Source organism: Pituophis catenifer, unplaced genomic scaffold (assembly GCF_029215685.1).
Source record: "Pituophis catenifer annectens isolate HBS135680 unplaced genomic scaffold, rPitCat1.0.hap2 SCAF_11, whole genome shotgun sequence".
Taxonomy (NCBI): Eukaryota; Metazoa; Chordata; class Lepidosauria; order Squamata; family Colubridae; genus Pituophis; species Pituophis catenifer.
In genome coordinates this window covers 28,126,412-28,146,145 of record NW_027256891.1, presented here as the reverse complement: position 1 = coordinate 28,146,145, position 19,734 = coordinate 28,126,412, and the positions used below count along the sequence as shown (strand labels likewise).

The following is a 19,734-nucleotide window of genomic DNA, read 5'->3' as shown; positions in this document are numbered from 1 at the left end:
TAGATTGTGCAGAAATGAATAGATTAACTTTGATGATTAAAGAGAGAGAGAGAATACGGATTATTATAAGATACGGGGGAAATTTTATGATTGGTTAGAAAAGATTGTGATAATTAAATAAGGAGAATGTTATAAATATTGTAATACAGAAATAGAAATTATTAAGAAAGAAATGTAGATAGGAGGAGGAATAAAAAGAAGAAGTCACGGAAGAAACACTGAGGAGGATTGATGTATTATGTGTTTGTTTGTTTTAAAAAAATAAAAAAAACTTTTATATATATATATATATATATATATATATATATACACATGTATATATATATGAAAATATTAGCAGTGCCAATGACCGTGATTTTAAGCCCCAGATTGCTTTTGGGCTGTTGAAGAAAGAAAAGACAATGTGGAGCCCAAGTGACAATAATAATGTAGCCATCTGATAAATAAAGAAAGGAATCCAAGAGACGGGCATGCAAAATCGTCCTCGCTTATTTCAACCGGCCTCGTTTGGGCTCCGAGAGCCTCCGCAGGCCGCTCCTCCCCGCCCCCACCCCGAGGGGCACCGGGGGAGAGGCGGACCGCTTTGTTTATCCGCCGGCCAGCCCTTCGCCCGCCCCGCCCTCCGCACGCTGCCAAGGAGGCGGACCCGGCCGGCCGCCACCAAGCGCTCCCCGCGCCCTGCGGAGGGAGCAGCCGCGAGCGCAGACGCCCCTGGGCCGCCGGGCGAGCGCCTCCGTGGCCGGCAGCTGCGCTCGCGCCTTCCCCGCCCGTTCCCCGCATGGCTCCGTGGCGCGGCCCCGAGCTGGCTCCAGCGGCGGCCCCGGCGGGCCAGCAGTACTTTCGCTCGGACAGCAGCGACTCGGCCGCCTACATGCTGGGCAGCCCGAGCGGCTCCGAGCCCGAGCCGCCCGCCCAACCCGAGAAGCGCCGCCGCCGCCAGCGCTGCAGCCCGGTCTGGCTGGCCGTAGCCGCCATGGGCATCGTGGCGCTGCAGATCGCCTCGGCCACCGGCCTCTTCGTCTACTTCACCATGTCCATCGCCAAGGTAGGCCGGCCAGCGGCGGAACAAAGGAGGCCCGAGGACGCTGTGCGGGACGGGCTCTGGGGGAAAGTGCAGCGCGACCGAGCGGGCGGGAGGCGAGCAGTCGCCAAGGGAGCCCCAAAGAGGCTCTGGGCGGCCGCAGGAGAGGATGGCGCGCAGGAGGAGGAGGAGGTTTCGACTTTTGTCCCGAGAGTTTCCGGACATCCGTCCTAGAGAAGCATTTAGAGTTACGACCTACGAGTCGTTCTATGGCAGGAAGCGGACGGCAGCCGGGAGCTCTGGCCAGAGCAACTTTGGCGCCTTTGGTGTACGCATCTCTGGAAAGGGGTTCCCCTCTCTGAAGTGCGCCTGGGTGGCCTGAGGACTAAGGGGGAACACCTCCAATTTGGAAGGTGCTGATCAAATCTGCGGCTCCAGGGAGCTACTGAATAGCCCAGAAATGATCCTGAGGGCTTAGCAAAGCAAGAGAGGGAAAGGGACTCAGAGAAGACCCAATTGGTTTTGTTTGGGAAACAAAAATGAAATGCAACATGTAGGTGGGGGAGCAAGTAGCAGGTTGCCAGCTGAATGCAAACTAGCCGGGTGACGTGGCTGGAAAGAAAAGAGAAGAAAAGAAAAGAAAAAAAGAAGGAAAAGCATTGGTTTAATAGAGAAATGTAATTTCCAGTGACGTCAGGCAGCTGCTTCATGCATTCTGCCTTGTTGGAGCCTCCTCCCCTCTGCTTGCAGGCGTGGGGCAGAGAGGATCTGGTATGTTCAGTGCTGAGAGAAACAGTGCCTGGGAGTGGAGAGGGGCTTGAGAGAGGTCACAGGGAGAAGGAACAGACCTGTGGGAGAGACGGAATACCAACAGATTGAATTTATAGGAAAGCAGATTTCAAGTGAATATGAGAGGGAAAAAATCCGAATTTGACTGGAACAGGAAGCCAAATGCGCTGTGTTTCCATTGCAGGATTTGTTCCTGCAGCCCATTTGCTCAGGATGCTCATTCCGGACCCCTGCCATGCTCCGATTGCCTAGCTGCCCCCTCCCCCAATCTGTTCCACATCTCTGAGCTAATCAGAGGGCAAGTGGGCTGTGGCCAGGGGCCTGATGCCCCCAAGGGCAAAGATAAGGAGCGGAGGAGATTGTAGATCGGGCTTTGCACAATCCCTCCTCCGTGATCTGCTCCTCGTCTGAGCCTTGGTTGCTGGAAGGAGCAGGGGTGTGGGGTCCAGGGCAAAAGTATTTACAAGAGAGACTTGGCTTAGTCCTGTAGCAACACAAACCCACCACCCTGGCTGGAGAAGGAGCGGGAGGGGGGAAGGGGGTTCTCCAGCTCCGCCAAGAGGGAGGGTCTGAGCTGCTTCTGCTCACTTCTCCACTGGTTAATGCTGTGGGGTTTCCACTGCTTGGAGGAGCAGACCAGTCCTGGTTCTTGAGAGCCTGGAGGAGCATTAGCCGGAGGACTGTTGAGGGGCAGGGCTAGCATTCACTGTAGCCTCCTTGTGGGGGACTGAGGCACACTTAGGACCTCACTTCAATCAGATGCTCGGCCCAGAACATCAGAAGACCTGAATGGGGCTCTGTGATTTTCAGAGGGGCAAGCAGGAGGCCAGAGGCCAGCCTTCCTCTTGAGTCAAGGGGTCAGCATATGGCCACTGTGCTGGGCCCTCAAGGTCTTGTCCTGACTTGGAGGTAAACTTTCAGTCTAATAATTAACCTAGCCAGGAAAGGCACTTCCTTGTCACTTCTTGGAATCTGCCCTTACAACTTTTATAGACCTTCCAAAACAGAAAGTTGCCCAGGGCTGGAGGGGGGTATCTGCCAATGTACACCCCTTTCCCTTTGACATTTGGGGCTTGCACCGTCGCCCTGGACCCCAACTAGAAGGCCGTGCAAGGAGAGGCGGCTTACAGAGCGGTTGTGCTGTGGGCCAGTTTCATGGGCCCTTTGCTCACAATGTTTACAAGTTACAACTCTCGCAGGCCTTCTCTGCCCAGCCCTCAGTCCTGCTAGCTCTTGGGAGAAAGGGCTTTGCATGCATCTGCTTGTTTTGCCATAAGGGAAGGATGGGTGTGGCCAAAGTTTCCTGAATTGAGCAACTCACAGGCTTAGTTTGGCTTTCATTTTCTCTTAATTGCTATGCCAAATCTTTTCAGGTTGCAAAAACACCCAGGGAGCCTGTGCTGCCCAGAAAGCCTCTCGGATGTGCTCCTCACAGCAAAGCGCAAAGCCCCCCCACCCCCGCCTTGTCTGTGACTCTTCAGCACCCCTAGCCTTGCTAGTCAGCTAAGTCGATGCTGCAGATAAGGGGGGCATTTCCCCCAGGCAGAAGCAGGAACAGCATTCGTGGTTGGCTGGGGTTGGGGCACTTCAGGACACTCGGGGGTTAAACGTGAGCCCCACATCTGCAAAAGGATTAGAAGCATCCTGCAGTAGCGAAAAAACACTGGTGGGCAAAGGCTGCTGGGTGCTCTTTACCTTTCTTTGAGCGAGCTCTTTTGGTGGGGGTCCTGCGGGAGCTCTGGCTCAGGACATGTGCTGACTGGCATCGCCAGAGCCCAGCAGCAATTGTGTGTGCAGTTTACAACTGGTGCTGATTTTGCAACACCTGGCCCAGTTCCTGGTCTCAGGCTGGGCGCCCAGCATGCCAGCTAGAGTGAGTCACCTTGGGGCTTTTGGGCCAGGCTTGCCCCTTTGGCTTAACGAAACAGCCTTTTCCATCTGCTGTGGGCTTGGGGGGGGGGGAATTCATGGCAAAGGGAGGGAGGCCCCCAGGTGTCCTGTTCCCCTGAATCCTTTGCCATTTCCAGGGCCACAACCTAATGCCAAGCCTGGTGAGCAAAGATCTCTGCCATGTCCTTAAATGGACATCCTCATAGCAAATGTGGCAGGGAAACTTTCAGGAAACCTGGAGGCCACCTACCCGAGTGGAGAGAGCAGTGGGAAGCCACCTTTCCCCCACCGCCCAGTTGCTGGGATCCCCCAGCTGACCCTTCCATCTTTCCTTCCTAGCTGAAGGCCCAAACGCAGGGCACCTCGGAGGAGCTGAGGTGCCTCCAGCTGCTCAACAGGCTGCAGGAACTCTCTGAGCTGGAGGAGCTGATGAGCAGCCAGCCGTGCTTCAAGCTGGCACTCGGCATCCAGGACTATGTTGCCATGGTGAGAGGCCTCTCCTTTGGGATTCCAGAGCCCAAAGTCCTGAGCCCAGTCAAGGAGTGCAGATGGTGGGGTTGCCGGGAGAGCTGAGGGGAGGTGGGGGGTTAGGCCAGTCCTCTCCAAAATATGCCCAAGCAGCGGTTCCCCCCCCCCCCTTCGGCTGGGCATCCGTCCCCATCCTATCCACTTGAAGGCTGACCCCGTGGGTGGGGGGAATCCAGAACGACCCCCGTTGGACAGAGTGCTGGACCCTGGCCTTAAGTCTCATCTCATTCCCTTCCAGATTACTGAAAATGTCATCCGAAGAAGCGCCCCGAGGGGTGAGTCTGCCAATGGGGTGCAAAGCGATTGGAGGTGAAGGAGAACCAGTCAGGAGGCAGATTAAGGGGCAGGTGGTTTGCAGAGCCTCCCGCCCTGAGATGAGCAAGCAGCTCCCCTCCCTCTCTCATTCTGCTGCCCTGTGCCCCTTTCTTCCTAGTCAGTGCCTCTCAGAAGCAGAGGAACTCCAGCTGGCAGCTGGGCAGCCGGCCCTTGGCACATCTCACCCTCAGGAGGCCGAGCCCTTCCCAGCCAGGTGAGTCTGCAGGCAACTGGCCTTTTCCTTGGCTGGGGTGTCCTGGGGGCTGGGGGGCCTCTTGGGGCTGCACAAGATCCAAGCAGCTGTCACTCACCAAGTGGACCTTTGCAGTTGGTCCTTGCAGGCAGTCCTGGGCCCTTCCTATGCCTGCCTCTCTACAGCTGGGCAAAAGACGAGGTGACAGGTTCCCTTAATGCCAGCAGGAGGTGGGGGGGGGTTCCTGGCTGGGCCTCCCTTGGGCTTCTCCCAGAGAGGGGCTGGGGCAGGGCCTGGCTCAACTCAAGAGGGAGGGAAGGAAGGCTGGCTGGCTGAGTGTGAGCTGTCATCCTTGGAAAGCCTGTGAGGCTGCTGGGTTTTTCTCAGCTCTTTGTCCTTGGTGTCCTCATGAACACAGCCACTCCCCCCCAAAAAAGCTCCAGAGTTGTGTGTGCATCTCTTCCACCACCTGGGGTGACTTTTTGGGTCTCTACCCCAACTCCAGGAGGCCTGGGACCGGAGTTCCCTGACCTGCAGCAGTCCTGCCAGCACCCCATCCGCCACTGGGCCAGCAGGACCATGCATGCCCACCTCCAGAACCTCACCTACCAGGACGGGCAGTTGCAGGTGAGCCAGGCGGGCAAATACTACGTCTATGCCCAGATTTACTTCCGCTACCCCACCGAGGGGGCAGATGCCCGCTCCCTGGGCCACCAGCTGGTGCAGTGCATCAATCTCCAAAGCGTGTATGGGCAGACCATCCTGCTGCTGAAGGGCGTGGGCACCAAGTGCTGGCAACAGGATGCGGCCTATGGGCTCCATGCCCTTTACCAGGGAGGCCTCTTTGACCTCAAAGCTGGCGACAAGCTCTTTGTGTCCGTCTCATCGCTGGATGTCAACTACGATGATGAGGCAGGAAGCTATTTTGGAGCCTTCCGCCTTGATGTGTGATGTTGTGGGACTGTGTCCAAGGGAGCCCTGGCTTTGGGGCCTCACTGTCCCCCCCCCCGAACCACTGGAAGACGCCTGTGCCCTATTATCACCCTTCATTCTCCCATTAATGGTAGTGGCCAAGCTACCCTGGAGGCAAAGGCAGGATGGGGAAGAGGGAGTGGGAGTCCGCAGCCCTCTTGCCTTCTGCAGGACCTGGGAGGCTACTGGAGCCCCTTCACGGGAGCCTCCCTTATAACCACATCTCTGAAGCAGCCAGGAAGACGCTGAAGCTGAGCCGGGCCCAGCTCTACCTGAGCAGGCCGACTGGCAACTGCCAAGCTTCTGGCTCTCTTGGACATGCCCCTGCTGCAGACTCCTCCTCTGCGTCCCTACACGCAACCCTCTTCCATCCTCACTGCCTGCCCTCTTCTGATCATTCCAGCTGAGAAATGTGGGACTCCCTCCTGCCCTTCTGTGCATACATCTGTGCACTGAGCGGCCTGCTCCTGTACCTCAAGGAAGCTGAGCTGCTCACACACCAACTGCCACTTCACAAGTCAAGAATTCTTGCCAGGACAAGAATGTAGGTCAGTGGGTCACCTGAGTGAGCGAAAGAGCCCCACCAGGGAGACACTGGGCACACCTTCCCGCTACCTCTCCTGGCACACACATTGGGTGTGACCCTGAGCGGCATTAGCACTCAGCATGCCCCAGCCAGAGCTGGCTGACCTGGAGCAACCAGTGTCTGTGCCAGGAGCCCAAACGTCTCCCTAACCCTTCCAGGGGGAGGCTGGTCTTTGGGTCTTGGCTGGTTTCGAGATTCCCCAGGCCGGGTTGTAGCAGGAGCTGCATCCACAACAGGGGCAGGTTCCATCCGGCTTTCATTTATTTGTGGCTTAGCATTTTGCATGCCCCCCTCCTCACTTGGTCAGTGCATGGTTCAATGCACTGCATGCACCTTGACTGGCTTACTTCAGTAGCCAGACTCTGTGGGTGGAGGCACAAAGCAACAGGCGGTCATTAGGAACACTGAAAGGGTGGGGAAGGGCGATCACCTACAGCAGGGGTCAAGTAGTGTTTAAGATTGCTGACCCCTGACCTAGAGGGCAGTCCAGGAAGCACCCCATGAGCCCCACAGCTCAACCAGGGCACCAGTCCTTGACTTGACATCCTCGGCCTCTTCTGGCTTCTCTGAAAGACAACGCCCACCCTAGGCTGTCAGCCACGAGTCCTGGCAATGTGGTGCGTGAACCTGGATAAAACCCCGGCTGTCCTAATCCCGGTCCCAGCGCTTCTTCCGCTTCACCCTTGAACCCTGCTCAGCCAGGCCGGGCCTCTTCCTCCCCAAAGTCGGGGACACCTGAAGGCAGGAGGCGGCTGTTCCCTCAGGCAGCCCCAGGCCAGGTACTGCTCCTGCGGCAGCTGGGAGGAGAGGCAGCAACAGGAGGCGGCCTGGGGGCTCAGCTGGTTGGCTTGAGGTTATCTGGTGCCACTTGGGAAGAAGCGGGAAAAGGAGCCAGCAAACGCAATACTCTGCTGCCCACACTCTAGGGCTGGAAGGGCGGCTTCAGACCAAACTGATCTTCTGGCTATCACCCCGCCATGCCAATTCAGATAGGTTCCTTCCCCCCCCCCCCTTTGGGTAAGGCAAGAAGCAGCCACTGCCAACTCAGTTATACCGTTTCTTTTACTCTGGCGTGGAACCTCCTTCCCAGCGCAGCTCCCCACAAGGCTACAATCAGGCTCCCCTTCCCGAGAGAAGATGACGCTCCACAGATTATATAGTGCAATTGGTTATCTTGTAGAAAAAAATAAAACATGATTATCGCTTGCTCCACGTGGAGAAACTGAAGACAGCCCTGGGGCCTCCATAAAGGGAGGCAAAGCTCAGGTCCCTCTGGCCAAGGTCCATGGGGCAGAGTAAAACCTCTGGCCCCTCCCGGCTTCAGTTGAACAAGATCGAGTCTGGGTCCTGGTTTGCCATCTGTGCTATGTGCTTCAGTACGTCCTTTTTGGTAATAATCCCTAGCAGCTTCCTGAAAAAGAGAGAGAAGCCACTGACCTCAGGGGAGAACTGGGAATCCCTTTGGCCCCCGCGGTCAGTTTGGCCAGGATGGGGCCCTTTAACACCCCAGGATCTGCCTGTGGCCCCAGCAGATGGAGGGAGAGGCAACTATAACAGGAAGCAATACACGGAGGTAGAACATGAGAAAGAACCATACACGAGGAAAGAGAGACGCCCTCTAATGGCCTCCTTTATATAGGCAGCTTCTTAAAGGGCAGTAACACTGCTGACTCACTCTCAGTCTTAAAGGGCTGGTCAGCTTTAAATCATCAATACCTTAAACACTTTTCCACCCAGCCCAGAGTGTGTCCCCACCTGGAGGCTCCTGGTCATGACGGCTCCTTCCAGGCCGCTGGCCTCAGCAAGAGGGCCTTGACCAGGCCTGGCAGAGGAGCTTCAAATGGAGCATTTATAAGAGCTGCTCTTCTGGGCTCCCCTGAATTCCTTGCCGACCTTTCCAGCAGTGGAGAATTTTGCTATCAGCCATGTATAATTTGTATATACAATATATTTTTTCATTACTGCTAGTAAGTTGTCCTGTCTTTCATTTTGAAGTCCTAAAGCAAACGCCAAGAGCAGTGGTGAAATCTAGATTTTTTTTACTACCGGTTCTGTGGGTGTGGCTTGGTGGGCGTGGCATGGCATGGCTTGGGTGTGGCAGGGGAAGTGAAGGATACTGCAAAATCTCCATTCCCACTCCACTCTGGGACCAGCCAGAGGTGGTACTTGCCGGTTCTCCAAACTACTCAAAATTTCCGCTACCGGTTTCCAGAACCTGTCAGAACCTGCTGGATTTCACCCTTGGCCAAGAGCCTCCCCAAACCAGGAGGGGCCCAGCCAGCTAAAGTATTTCACCCCTTCATTGGATGTGCGACCTACCCCGTTCTGCCCCATTGGAGAGAGCCTCGGAATGGGGGCATTTCACCAGCTGCGGTGACGCTACTTATCCATTGGCCACCCCAATCTCTTGCCCCCCTGGCCCCCTTCACGCAAAGGTAGGACTTGCACTACAAATGCTCCAGAGAAAGACCACCCTCCCGTCACTCTAAGCCTAAACAAGCAGGGCAGTAACGCAAGGGAAGGACGCTTGGTAGAGGCCCCTTCCCCTTCTCACCCATTGTGTGTGACCAGGCACTGGCGCAGCCCCAGTTTTCGGAAAATGTCCACGACGATTTCCATGGGGGTTTGGTCTGTCACAGTGAACGGGCTGAGGTCGAGAAGGCTCCGCAGCTTCAGCATGGAGGGGGAGCAGGGCGGCAGTGGGGGGCAGTGGTCCGTGAAATAAATAACTGAGCTGCTGACAATCCCTTCTTGCTTCTTCCGGGCACTTTCTGGGGGGGTGGGGGGAAGAGAGAGTAAGAACTTGGGGGGGACAGCCCACACCCAGCCTCCCGGGAGATGGAGACGCCCACATCTGTGCACTGCCTGGGTGCTTCTGGGCCCACTCACCAATGGAGATGACCAGATCTCGCCTGAGGACGAAGCCCACGAGGCGCTGAGACTCCCTGGACACCACCACAGGGTAGCCGCTGTAGGTGGTCTCGTTGATGATGGCCTCCACGTCCTCCACCGTCATGCTGTCCTGCGTCAGCACCGTCAAGGCGGGGTCGCTGCGCCGGGGGCGCATGACATCCATGGCCAGGGTCTTGTGGGTGAACTCCTCCTTGGCCTCCAGAAAGGGGTAGCCATTCAGGCGGATGTGGGCGTCGTAGATGCCCTCCCGGCCGATAGCATCGGCCACCCACTTGCTGGTCATGGCAGCCGCCATCAGGGGCACGATGTACTCCAGCCCTCCTGTCAGCTCAAACATGATGACCACCAGGGAGACGGTCATGCGGGTCACTCCACCTGCAAGAGCCAGAGGGTTGTGTTGAGCAGGACGCTTGCCCGTTCCGAGCATCATCCTAGCGTGTCCTCTGGTCGCCTCTGAAGTGACCCGTTTCCTGAGCCTGAACTCCCAGAAATTATTCGGGTAATTTCTTTTAGCAGATAGATTTAAAAACGACAGAAACACAGAGAAAGACTACAAAGGGATAAAAGTGAAGAAGAAAACGGCAAGAAGAAAACACTATCTAAAGAAGCGACTGCCAATCTTCTTGGCACCAGTTTTGAGGATCCGCCTGCTGCATCGCCTTCCCAGAAGGAGCCCTTTAAATCAATAGGCCATGAAACCAAACAGTTAACTTTCATTAGCCAGGAAGGCTGAGGCTGCTTTGGGCTTGAGCTCAATGGCCCACAGCAAATAGGCTGAAAAGCCTCTTTAAGAGCTCAGGCCTGTTGGAGGGGTGGGGTGGGGTGGTGAGAGCAGCCCTGTCCTTTCCCCCCACATTTACCTCCATCTGAAGGGAGCCGCTTGCTGCCCTTTTGGCCACAATTGGTCTGCAACTCGGGGGCAGCTGGAAATGCCCTGGTGCCCAACCAGTGGGAGGGGCTCCTACTCACCCAGGCAGGCAGCAGCCCCCACCATGGCATAGAGGCCAGGGGTGATGCAGTCGGCGCCAGGACTGCACCAGCCCTTGAAGATCAGCCAGTCGTGATGGTGATAGGCCAGTTGCTCCATGCCCACGCCCAGCAACCGGCCCGCAATGGCCCCCACCGCCATGCTGGGAATGAAGAGGCCCGATGGCACCTGCAGGAGAAGCTGGCATCAAACGGCAGCCTCACCTCATCTCTGGGCCAGCCCTGCGCAGAGACCGGCCCCCTCCTGCCCCCCTCCTGCCCCACTGTGGCCCCTGGATCGAGGAGGGGCAGAGAGGCCTCAACTTCATCAGGAACTGAAATTTCCCTTGTGGTCATAAGTCGAGTCAGACCTGATGTTGTGACCATTTTTACAGTGGTCATTACTGAATCATAGTGGTTGTTAAGTGAATCCAGCTCCCCCAACAGGGGTTTTACGCCAGAAATCAGAACGCGCTGCAATCACCACCGGAGGCTGCACTGGCCAGAAACGCAGGTGCCCAAACTGAAACTGTTCCTGCGGGGGTGTTGTGAGAGGTCGTAGGTCACGTTTTACGAGGCAGTCATAACTTTGAATTCTCATTAAACAGTCACAAATTAAGGACTACCTGCACGTCAAGACTATTCCCAACCCCAAGACACCCAAAAGCCTCACTGCTCTGGAGGGGGATGGGGGCAGGGCCCGAGCCCCCCCGACCGGCCTCCCTCTCCTGGTTTCATACCCAGCAGCCCCCTCACCCTTCCCCAGACAGCCAATCTCAGGACGGCTGTGCCCCCCCCCACACACACACCTTCATGCCGAAAGTGAAGATGGTGATGAAGATCTTCAGCAGGAGAGCCAGCATCAGCTGCCAGGTGGCTACGTGGAGGCCCGGCCCAGCGGCCCGGTCGGGCAGGTCGTCCCCCTGGGTGCTGTTGGGGGCGCTGCGGTAGTCGCAGAGCTGGGAGGAGTCCAGTAGGCTGCAGTCGTTGAAGAGCTCCGAGATCAGCTCGCTGGTGCTCATGCGCGTGTACTTGTTGGGGAAGGCCAGCAGGGCGGTCAGGGCCGTCACCACCAGCACCTCCAGCATCGGGTAGCGGCCCAGTTTGGTGGTCTTGCGCCGCCTGCACCAGGCGATGTTGCTGCGGATGAAGAAGGCCCCCCAGAGCCCCCCAAAGATGCCCAGCAGGATGAAAGGCACCAGCTCCAGTAGGTGCCAGGGGCTGTGGAACTCCACGTAGAAGAGCACCAGGCGGCTGTTGCCGAAGGGGTTGATGGAGCGCAGGGTGAAGGCCGCCACCAGTGCAGCGAAGAAGGAGCGCCAGAGGGTCTTGAGCGGGAAGTAGTAGCTCACCTGCATCAGGGGGAGGGAAGGGACCCCGCTCAGCTGCCCGCTCGTGCTCTGCACGGGGGCAGTCCTCGGAGCAAGGCCCGGGGAGGGTTTCCTTACCTCTTCCAGACTGAACAGGACACCTCCAATGGGAGCGCCAAAGGCTACCGATACGCCAGCGGCCGCAGCAGCCGACAACACCTGAATGGAGAGCAATCATCAGCAGCGCCCGGGGGCCAAACAGCAGCCCCCAATTCTTCTCTGTCTCGTGACTGCTCCCTAGGCCGAATGGCAGCCCCTCCCCCCCAGCTTACTTCCCGGCGCTTGGCTTCATTCTTCCGGTACTTGGTGAAGAGGTGGCAAAGGATGTTGCCGCAGCAACAGGCGACGTGAACCAGGGGGCCCTCCTTGCCCAGGCTCAGACCCGACGAAACGGCCAGCACCAGGGTGACCGTCTTGATGAGCAGCGTCCACTTGCCCAGGTAGCCTCGGATGATGAAGCCGCTGAGAATGGTCTTGATCTGGAAGGCCAAAAGGGCCCCGTGGGAGGCAGCCTTTGGTCCATCGACTCCCTCGGCCGACCCCAGGCAGGAACCCTTGGGACAGCAACCCAGCCCTGGGAGGGAGGGGCGTCACGGGAAGTGGGGGCAGGCCAGGGTCCCAGAGCCCCAGCGTCGGTCGTCAGCAGACTCACCTCCGGGATCCCCGAGCCGCAGGCGTAGGGAGCAAAGCCCCGGACGAGCAAGACAGCCAGGAAGGAGAAGAGCAGTGCCCAGAGGACGTAGAGGAAGTAGTTCAGGATGTAGCCCAGGGCTCCCTGTCAGGGCGAGAAACGGGAGGGTGGCCCGTGAGGATCGCTGGACTGACCTGCGGGGCTGGCTCACTACCCTGTGAAACAGGTGCCCTCCCTCCGATGCCCACCTCCTCCTCTCTGCTAGTCAGCAGCTGCGCCCAGGTCCTCCACTCGGGGCATTTGTCCCTGTCCTGGAAGGTGGTCTGGGGTGAGTTCCAACAGCAATGCTCGTGGTTGTACCAGAAGCCGTTCAAGCAGACCCCCTCCTTCAGATCCGTCATCCAGTGGGCAGTGATGTCAATCAGACCAGCCAGCGCCCCTGTGGGCAGAGAAGGTTGCCATAGAAGGGGAGGGGCTTGACCGAGACCCCCGCTCTGCCCAGCAGCTCTGGCCCCTCACCTGCCCACAAGCCGATGAGCAGCATCAACAGCCATCCTGAGAAAGCGTCACTGACGCTGTGCACCAAGGCCCAGGTGGACTCCTTGCTTTTATTGGCGATCTGGGGAGGGGGAGGCGTTTAGAGGCAGGCTCCCTCACCCCACCCCCACGTGGAGCCTCTCGGTCTAGGATCAGGGAGCTCCCGGGGTGGGGGGGAAGCCACAGTTCCCCTAGGCACAATGCAGAGCAGAGCGGTGGCTGCCTCCTCCTCCCTCCCTCCCTCCCTGCTCAGCACAGCTCTGCGGGGCCTCCTAAGCGCTTGTGATCGGCCTCTTCCCAGCTGTGCCCCTTGAAACAAAACCTTGGCCCAGAGCCCCTTGCCGGCCCTCCCACTGGCCACAGTCCCCACCCAGAGGAAGTCCGACTGACCTCTCGGTGCCGATCGCGGTCCCGAGACTTCTCCCGCACCCAGTCAATGGTGTTGAAATCTTCATAGGTCCCCACGCCTGGCAGCGGCTCCTGCAGGAAGTCCATCACCTGCCTCGGCCCGTTCATCCCACCTCCGTTGTACGAGGAGAAACCTGCAGGGGGTCAGGAGACGCCACTTCGCTTTCCTTCCTTCCTTCCTTCCGTCGCCACAGGACGGAATGCAAAGTCCCGGGAGAACAAAGGTGCCTCCGAGGAATGGAGTTAATCTTTAAGCAGCTTGACGGGAGAGGAAAGGGGGGGGCAGTAAAAGGGCTGCAGAAAAGCTCTGAGCCCCTGGCTGGACAATTCTTAAAATAAGTTCTGGCTATTGACACCCCCTTGTCTCGAAGCTGCCTGCCAGATACCAGCTTTCTTTTTCAGTGCAGCCCATGCAGGCTCTAAGAAGGCCCCAGGGGGGCTTTGAGGAAGAGCCTCGACTTCCACCAGAGGTGAGGACACCTGGCCCGTGTCAGCGCAGACGTTTTCATCTGCCCCGTTCTTTGCCAAAACCCGGCCCCCCTCTAAAGGGCAGGAAACGGGGACTGGGTCGGGTGGAGAGGTGGCCTTTCTTCCTTGGGCTTCCTGGGTGCAGAAACCCTGTTCCCATGTCAGGTGGGATAAGGGCCCAGTCAGCTTAGCTCTGCTTCCGTGGATTCCTACACAGGATCGGGGCCAAACTCGGCCACCAGGTTTCTGCTCCCAGTGCGCCAGGCAAGGTCTGAAAGCTGACTTAATGTCCCGCAGAAAGCCTCTCTCCGCTTGTTCATAAAATCTAGGGAATTCCCAATAGTTTGGGATCAGCTGAGGAGCCGGTGTGGCCTCCTGCTCCTCTCTCAGTGCAATACTCCGGACGGCTTTGGGGAAACTGGGAGCACACACAAACACAACACCATCATAGCTTGGGATAAGCAAAGGTGTCGACAGCCCTGGTGTCAGTCACACTGGCCTAATGTGGGAAAGTTCTACTGCAAGCCATGATGCCCTAAACATCATCAAATCTTCAGGTGGAGCTAATGGGCCCCAGCACAGACGTTAATTTGGTGACCTCTTTCTTAAAAGTCTGCCCAAGAGACAGGAACACCCGACCCCTTTACCCGACCCATCCTCAGATCTTTCTTGTTCAGGCAGGTGTGTGAGCCCCTCCCCAGGCTGAGGCTGTATCTCTCTTCCACTCGGTCAGCACTCAATGTGGACCGCCCAACGGCCAGCCTCTCCTCCTCTCCACACAGCAACCGTGCCTTGGCTGAGCCAGGGGAGCCGCGTGGCGCCAGGGGAAGCATCACCAGCTGGCTCAGGTTACCTTCCGCCATCTCCCTGTCCAGGGGAGGGACATCATCCGCCATGGAGAAATCCAGCATTCCTCCGGCCACCTCCACCAGGTCTTCATCGCTGCTGCTGCCACCCTGGAAACTCCCATGCCGGAAACCCGTATGATTCATGGCCAGAGGGCACCACACCTGCAATGGGAAGCGGGGTCACTTCTGCTGAGGCAGCCCTGCCCGGCCCCCGAGCCTCGCACCGCTGGATCCGGCCCCTGGCTCACTTCACCCAGCGGCCGGTTCTGCACCAGGAAGCCCACAGGTCCCCCAGCAGCCGGCCCTCAGAGGCAGTCCCACTGCCAGCAAGACCCAGGACTCCTTGAAAGCCAACCATGCTGGTCTCCAGCCAACAGAAGCCCAAGCTGTGCAAGGAACCCAAAGAATCTTTCCCTGGTGGCCTCTATCCGGGGAAGGGGGGAAAACAGCCTCTCCACGGGCACTTTAGCCATACCAGGCACCATCACCTCCCCTCTCACTGGCCTCCTTTCTAGACTCCCCACCCAAAGGGGGACACCTGAGAAATCTCCACCAAAAGCCCCCCTTGGCTGCATTTGTGGAACACAAGGGAAGAAGAGATAGTCAAGAGGCCGAGAGGAGAGGGGGCTCCGTGCTTGGGAGGCATTGAAAAGCTGCCTCTGGAAGCTCAGGAAGCATCTTGAGGGAAACTTATCTAAGATCACAGAGACGGGGGGGGGGGAGAATGGGACACCTGTCAGGTGGTTCCCTCATTGCCAAGGACTGAAGAGCTGCAGCATGAAACATGAGTGAGGCAGTCAGGTGAGCCAAGCAGCTCCCCCAGCTCTACTTCTCACCAACCCCCAGTCCAGCCCTATACATTCCCTCCCTCCCCTTTTTGGAAATGCCTGCCTTCTGCTTCTGGGCCAAGGTCTAAGCAAGGCTGCCCCCGTGCGGTGGATTTCAGGCCCAGGAGGGAGCAGGAAGTGGCAGGGGAGGGCTCCCAGATAGGGCTCCTGATAATGCACACGTACATGCCCCCCCCCCCAAGTGCAGAGGAGGGAATTGGCAGGCAGGGCAAGGGAGAGACCTGGCCACCCGACAATCTCAAAAACAGCTGCCCTTTTTAAGGACCAAATGCTTCGCCAAAGCTCACCAAGGAGGGGGCCTTCTGCCTAGCACAGAGCTGGCAGCAGCCACGGAGCAGGGAAGAAGGAGCAGCCAGGCCTGGCCGGACAGCAGGTCAGCCGCCTCTTTAGCCGAACTACTCCAGCTGTGGCTCTACTTGCAGGAGGAGTGTTTGGGACTCCAGAGGGGAGGTTTCACAGGAAGCAGCTGTTCCATCACAGTGGAGGGAGGGACATTGCCCTGGCTACTTACAGGGCATGCATAAAGGCTGCCTACAATGGGGAGAGCTCTGGGGTCCTCAGTGCTCCCCGAGCTGGGCCAAACTAGGGAAGCACCCCTCGCCCTCTCTGCCCCGGTGGGCTCCAGACTCCCCCTCTAACTTGCCTCAAGGGCCAACTCACACAGTTGCCTGGATCAGCAGTGACTTGGCAGTCGAACTCACAAACCTTTGTACTCCCAGAGCAATTTCACAATAGGGATGTTCCACCAAGAGCGCTTGGGTCAGAAGTGGTTCACCCATCCACCCACACAGCTGCAGTGCTTCTGGAGCTCTTGCATAAACAGATTTTGAAACAAGACAGCAATTATATACTGTACTTACTCATTTATCTAGGAAAGCTGAGCCTGAAAAAATCAGAATTTTGGGTCAGAATCCTTTTCAAGACCTGGACTTCCTGAGCTTACGAAGGGCATGGAGAGAGAGCAACGGGTGGCTCCAGGAGAAGCTGGATGAAGAGTATCGGAGGCCACCAAGTCAGAAGCTTCCAACTGGCCAAAGCAACCAAGGCAAGGCAAGGACTAAGGAGGAGAAGCGAAGGGATCTATTTCTGGACTGAGTAAGCCCCCTGCCAGCCGGGCAGAATCAGGAGTGGGAAAAGAACAGACTTTTCGACAGTTGGGTAGAAGCTTCTCTTGCTCCATCTACCAACCCACAGCTGCAAAAGTCACAGGGGCCGGTCAGGACTCACAGAGGCCCAGGCCACATCCAGCTCTTGCTGGGAGTTACAGCTACCTGAGCAGGTGCTTAGGAGCCCTGGGCCTATGGCAAAATGCAGTGCCCGTGAGTTTGGCTTAAAGTCATAGGCAAGGTACCCAACTTCACCACCTGCTTTTCAGGGGAGGGGCGTACCTCTACAAGATCACTTTCCGAGGAAGGCTGCCCAGCCCTGGAGGCCGGGCTCAGCTTCCTCTCCTCAAAGCTTTCTGATCTCTCTAACCAAGTCCAAGTAACCCACAATATGCATCACCATGACAGTCCTAGTACAGCCTCTGCTTAATGCCTGGACTCATTAAGTCCACATTAAAAGAGCAGGTGATCTCAAGATCACATGTCCACACAGTCGCCATGCTAACCACATAAATGCCCTCGGGATCTGAGCCCACAACCAGAGCCAAACTATCCAAGGGCAAAGCAGACGTAAATCCAATGTGTATATTTTGGGTCTGTTCTCGTGGATGGGGGAAAAGCAGCCGAGCCCTCAAAACAGTTCAGACCTACGCATGCAGTGCTCACATCTGAAGAACAGTCAGCCTGAAAAGTTTCCACAGAAGGGAGCAGTTTGGTTTCCAGGGAAGGGACTGAGAAAGCGGAACAGAAAGTGTGTTTTCCTTGAAAATGTCTAGTTCTCCTTCCAAGAAGCGGGAGAACTGACTTCCTTCCTTCCTTCATGCTGAGCAAGGCCAAATCTGCATTGAGTCAACAGGGATCCACAGAGGCTTTGCTTCCCTTGCCCAAATATTTCTGAGCGGAAGGCACAAGTTGCCTACATCTGCTCAGGGAGCTTTGACCTTTGACACCTCTGCAAGGGCGCAGGAGACAGATGTCACTACCTCATCTGGACCTGGCCAGGCTTAAGGGCTTCCCAGGAACGAAAAAGGCACATGAACCGCACCAGAGAATCTGGAGCAATCCAGTCGGTGGAGAAAAGCGGGTTCTCTCCCTGGCCAGAAGTTCAGGGACAAACTGAGAACAGCTGCTGGGAGGGAGAGGCACCACAGTTCAGGGACGGTGCTCTTCCACCATCAATGGTGGCCAAGGGAGCTGGCAGGCTGCACCCATCCGGAGTCAGGACCACGTTCCGGGCCCCGGAAGGCCTTTGGTTTTCCAACAGTCAACCCGGCACCCCTTGGCAAACTGAGCTGGAAACAGCTGGATCTCAAAAGCACTTGGCATGGCATGGCGGGGGGGGGGGGAGGATTGCCTGCTGAAAGGGTAAGGCAAGGCCCCTGCTGGCCTGCTCAAAGCCACCTGGCCACTTTGATCCAGGAGCCCCACGAGTGACCGCTGGGGAAAGCCAGCTTGCCTCTCCAGTAACTGCCACCCGGAGCCCCTGCCGCCTCCAACTCTCCCTGGAACCAAGTGGCTGGGAACCCCGCAGGCTGCTGGCAGCTCCGGAAGGGCAGCCTTCCTTTCTGCCCTGAATCCCTGGGGACAAGTGCAAAGGGTCCGAGGCTGCCAGGAGGGGCATCTTGCCGGCCACCCCCATGAACCAACTCCTCCTCCTCCTCCTCCTCCCCCTCCATTGGGGAGCGTCCCGCCAGGGAGGCCGCCCTTCCCCAGCGGTCCCAGGCCCCACGAAGAGCCCGGGGGGGGGACAAAGAAGCTCCGACGCGGATCCTGGGGTGGCCCCCAGCCCGGTCCCGGGACGGCTCCCCGCACAGTCCCTCGCCGTGACGGCGCTTCCTCCCCGGCGGCCCTGCGGGTTGCGGGCGTCCCCGGAAACGAGCCCTCGCTAAGAGCCCGCAGGAGCCCCGCGGACCAGCCCTCCCGCCCGGCACGGACCAGACACCGCGGGGCCCCCGAGGGACGGGAGGGAAGAAGGCGCGGCGGACACCGGCCGCCCCCTCGGGGCCCCCTCCCCCCTCCCGAGGCTGGGGGGGAGGGGCAGCGGCGGTCCAACCCCGGGGTCTCCTCCGCCGGCCGAGCGGGGGGTCCCGGCGCGGCCCTCGACCCTCACCTGCGCGGCGCCGGCGAGGCTCCTCCTCCTCCTCCTCCTCCTCCTCTCAGCGGGCGGGCGGCCACCGGCCAGGCGAGGGCGGCGCCATTGGGACGCGCGGGGAGGGGCAGGTCACGTGGCGGCCGGAACAGCCCTCTGACGGGCGGCCCCGGAACCGCCATCTTGGTCTCGGGCGTTGTCCGGCCCCGTGCCGGCGCCCCCTCGCGGCGGCTCTCGGGGCTGCTTCTAGGACGGACAGAGCGGCGTCCCCAACGCGGCGTCCTCCGGGGAACCGGGAGTCGCCGTTTCTCGTCGGTCCCGCAGAGCCGGTTGCTGCAGGGCCCTCCGGCCTCGAGCCTCCCCCGGGGAAACGGTGCTCTAAGGGGCCGCCGGTCCGGGGCGCGATTCTTGGTGCGCCCCGCCCTTTTCCCCACCGTATTCCCATGGATGCGCCCTGGCGCTCTCCGTCCCCGAGGGCTGCCTCGAGAAAGTCTCCGCCTTTGGTCCCCTGCGGGTTCCTCCGAAGTGGAAATCCGGGCACGGAACCTGCACGGGGAAGGAGCAGGAGAAGAAGCCGTTGCTCCCGCCAGGAGGCATTAAAATAGCAAATGCTACCTATTGCCTAGCCCCTAGGGGACCTTAACTCAGAAACCATCTAGTAATCCGCTCTGCACATGTCACCAATGTCTAAGGGCTCAGAGGCCACTTTGACTCAGCCCTTTCTGGCCTCCACCTACCACTCCCAGGTTAAAAGGAAGGAGGTGAGGCTGAGCATTTGCCCAAAGCTCTTTTGGGGCCCTGTTGAACTCATGTGTTGGGTCCCCCTCGGAAAGGAGAATAAAATCATGACCTGCATTTCCCACCCACCCCTCCCTGGATGAATCTACATGGCTCACCCATGTTTGGGCCATCGGAGGGGAGAGGAGAGGAGAGGGGGATCTGCACACCAGAACGACTGGACACAAGGACAGTTTTTTCCCAAACCCCATCACTCTGCTAAACAAATACGGAAATTCCTTCAACACTGTCAAACTAGTTACTAAGTCTGCATTACTATTAATCTTCTCATCGTTCCTATCACCCATCTCCTCCCACTTATGACTGTATGACTGTAACCTTGTTGCTGGTATCCTTAAGATTTATATTGATTGATATTGACTGTTTCCCTATGACTATCATTATGTGTTGTACCTTATGATTCTTGACGAATGTATCTTTTCCAATCACACTTGGCCAATAAAGAATTCTATTCTATT

The 19,734-nt window shown here is 57.8% G+C and overlaps 2 protein-coding genes across 4 annotated transcripts; one reads left to right on the top strand and one right to left on the bottom strand.

Moving 5' to 3' along the window:
* The first annotated feature begins 778 nt into the window (after positions 1-778).
* Positions 779-8,261, top strand: LOC139322808 (tumor necrosis factor ligand superfamily member 10-like). Its single transcript, XM_070952048.1, has 5 exons — positions 779-1,045; positions 4,040-4,186; positions 4,467-4,503; positions 4,662-4,757; positions 5,242-8,261. Exons 1-5 carry the CDS (start codon positions 779-781, stop codon positions 5,685-5,687), a joined length of 993 nt encoding a protein of 330 aa, XP_070808149.1. The 3' UTR covers positions 5,688-8,261.
* Positions 7,447-18,517, bottom strand: CLCN5 (chloride voltage-gated channel 5). Of its 3 annotated transcripts, none has more exons than XM_070952046.1 (13): positions 18,500-18,517; positions 14,441-14,597; positions 13,102-13,253; positions 12,694-12,793; positions 12,423-12,613; positions 12,196-12,318; positions 11,816-12,022; positions 11,622-11,702; positions 10,983-11,525; positions 10,177-10,363; positions 9,184-9,582; positions 8,849-9,065; positions 7,447-7,705 (listed from the first exon to the last, which is right to left on the bottom strand). In XM_070952046.1, exons 2-13 carry the CDS (start codon positions 14,577-14,579, stop codon positions 7,615-7,617), a joined length of 2,430 nt encoding a protein of 809 aa, XP_070808147.1. In that variant the 5' UTR covers positions 14,580-14,597; positions 18,500-18,517; the 3' UTR covers positions 7,447-7,614. The 3 variants fall into 3 exon arrangements, with proteins under 3 accessions (XP_070808147.1, XP_070808146.1, XP_070808145.1); XM_070952045.1 differs by lacking the exon at positions 18,500-18,517 and adding an exon at positions 15,989-16,941; XM_070952044.1 differs by lacking the exon at positions 18,500-18,517 and adding an exon at positions 16,144-16,941.
* Between the last annotated feature and the right edge of the window lie 1,217 nt (positions 18,518-19,734).

What these genes read in the sequence shown, in the direction of transcription:
- LOC139322808 (XM_070952048.1), top strand. Translation starts at nt 779, where the DNA reads ATGGCTCCGTGGCGCGGCCCCGAGCTGGCTCCAGCGGCGGCCCCGGCG. An exon ending in CCGAAGAAGCGCCCCGAGGG is followed by an intron (nt 4,504 to 4,661) that starts GTGAGTCTGCCA and finishes CTTTCTTCCTAG; the next exon opens with TCAGTGCCTCTCAGAAGCAG. An exon ending in GCCGAGCCCTTCCCAGCCAG is followed by an intron (nt 4,758 to 5,241) that starts GTGAGTCTGCAG and finishes CCCCAACTCCAG; the next exon opens with GAGGCCTGGGACCGGAGTTC.
- CLCN5 (XM_070952046.1), bottom strand. Translation starts at nt 14,579, where the DNA reads ATGAATCATACGGGTTTCCGGCATGGGAGTTTCCAGGGTGGCAGCAGC. An exon ending in ACCGCGATCGGCACCGAGAG is followed by an intron (nt 12,794 to 13,101) that starts GTCAGTCGGACT and finishes CCCCCTCCCCAG; the next exon opens with ATCGCCAATAAAAGCAAGGA. An exon ending in TGCCTGGTCACACACAATGG is followed by an intron (nt 7,706 to 8,848) that starts GTGAGAAGGGGA and finishes TCTCTTTTTCAG; the next exon opens with GAAGCTGCTAGGGATTATTA.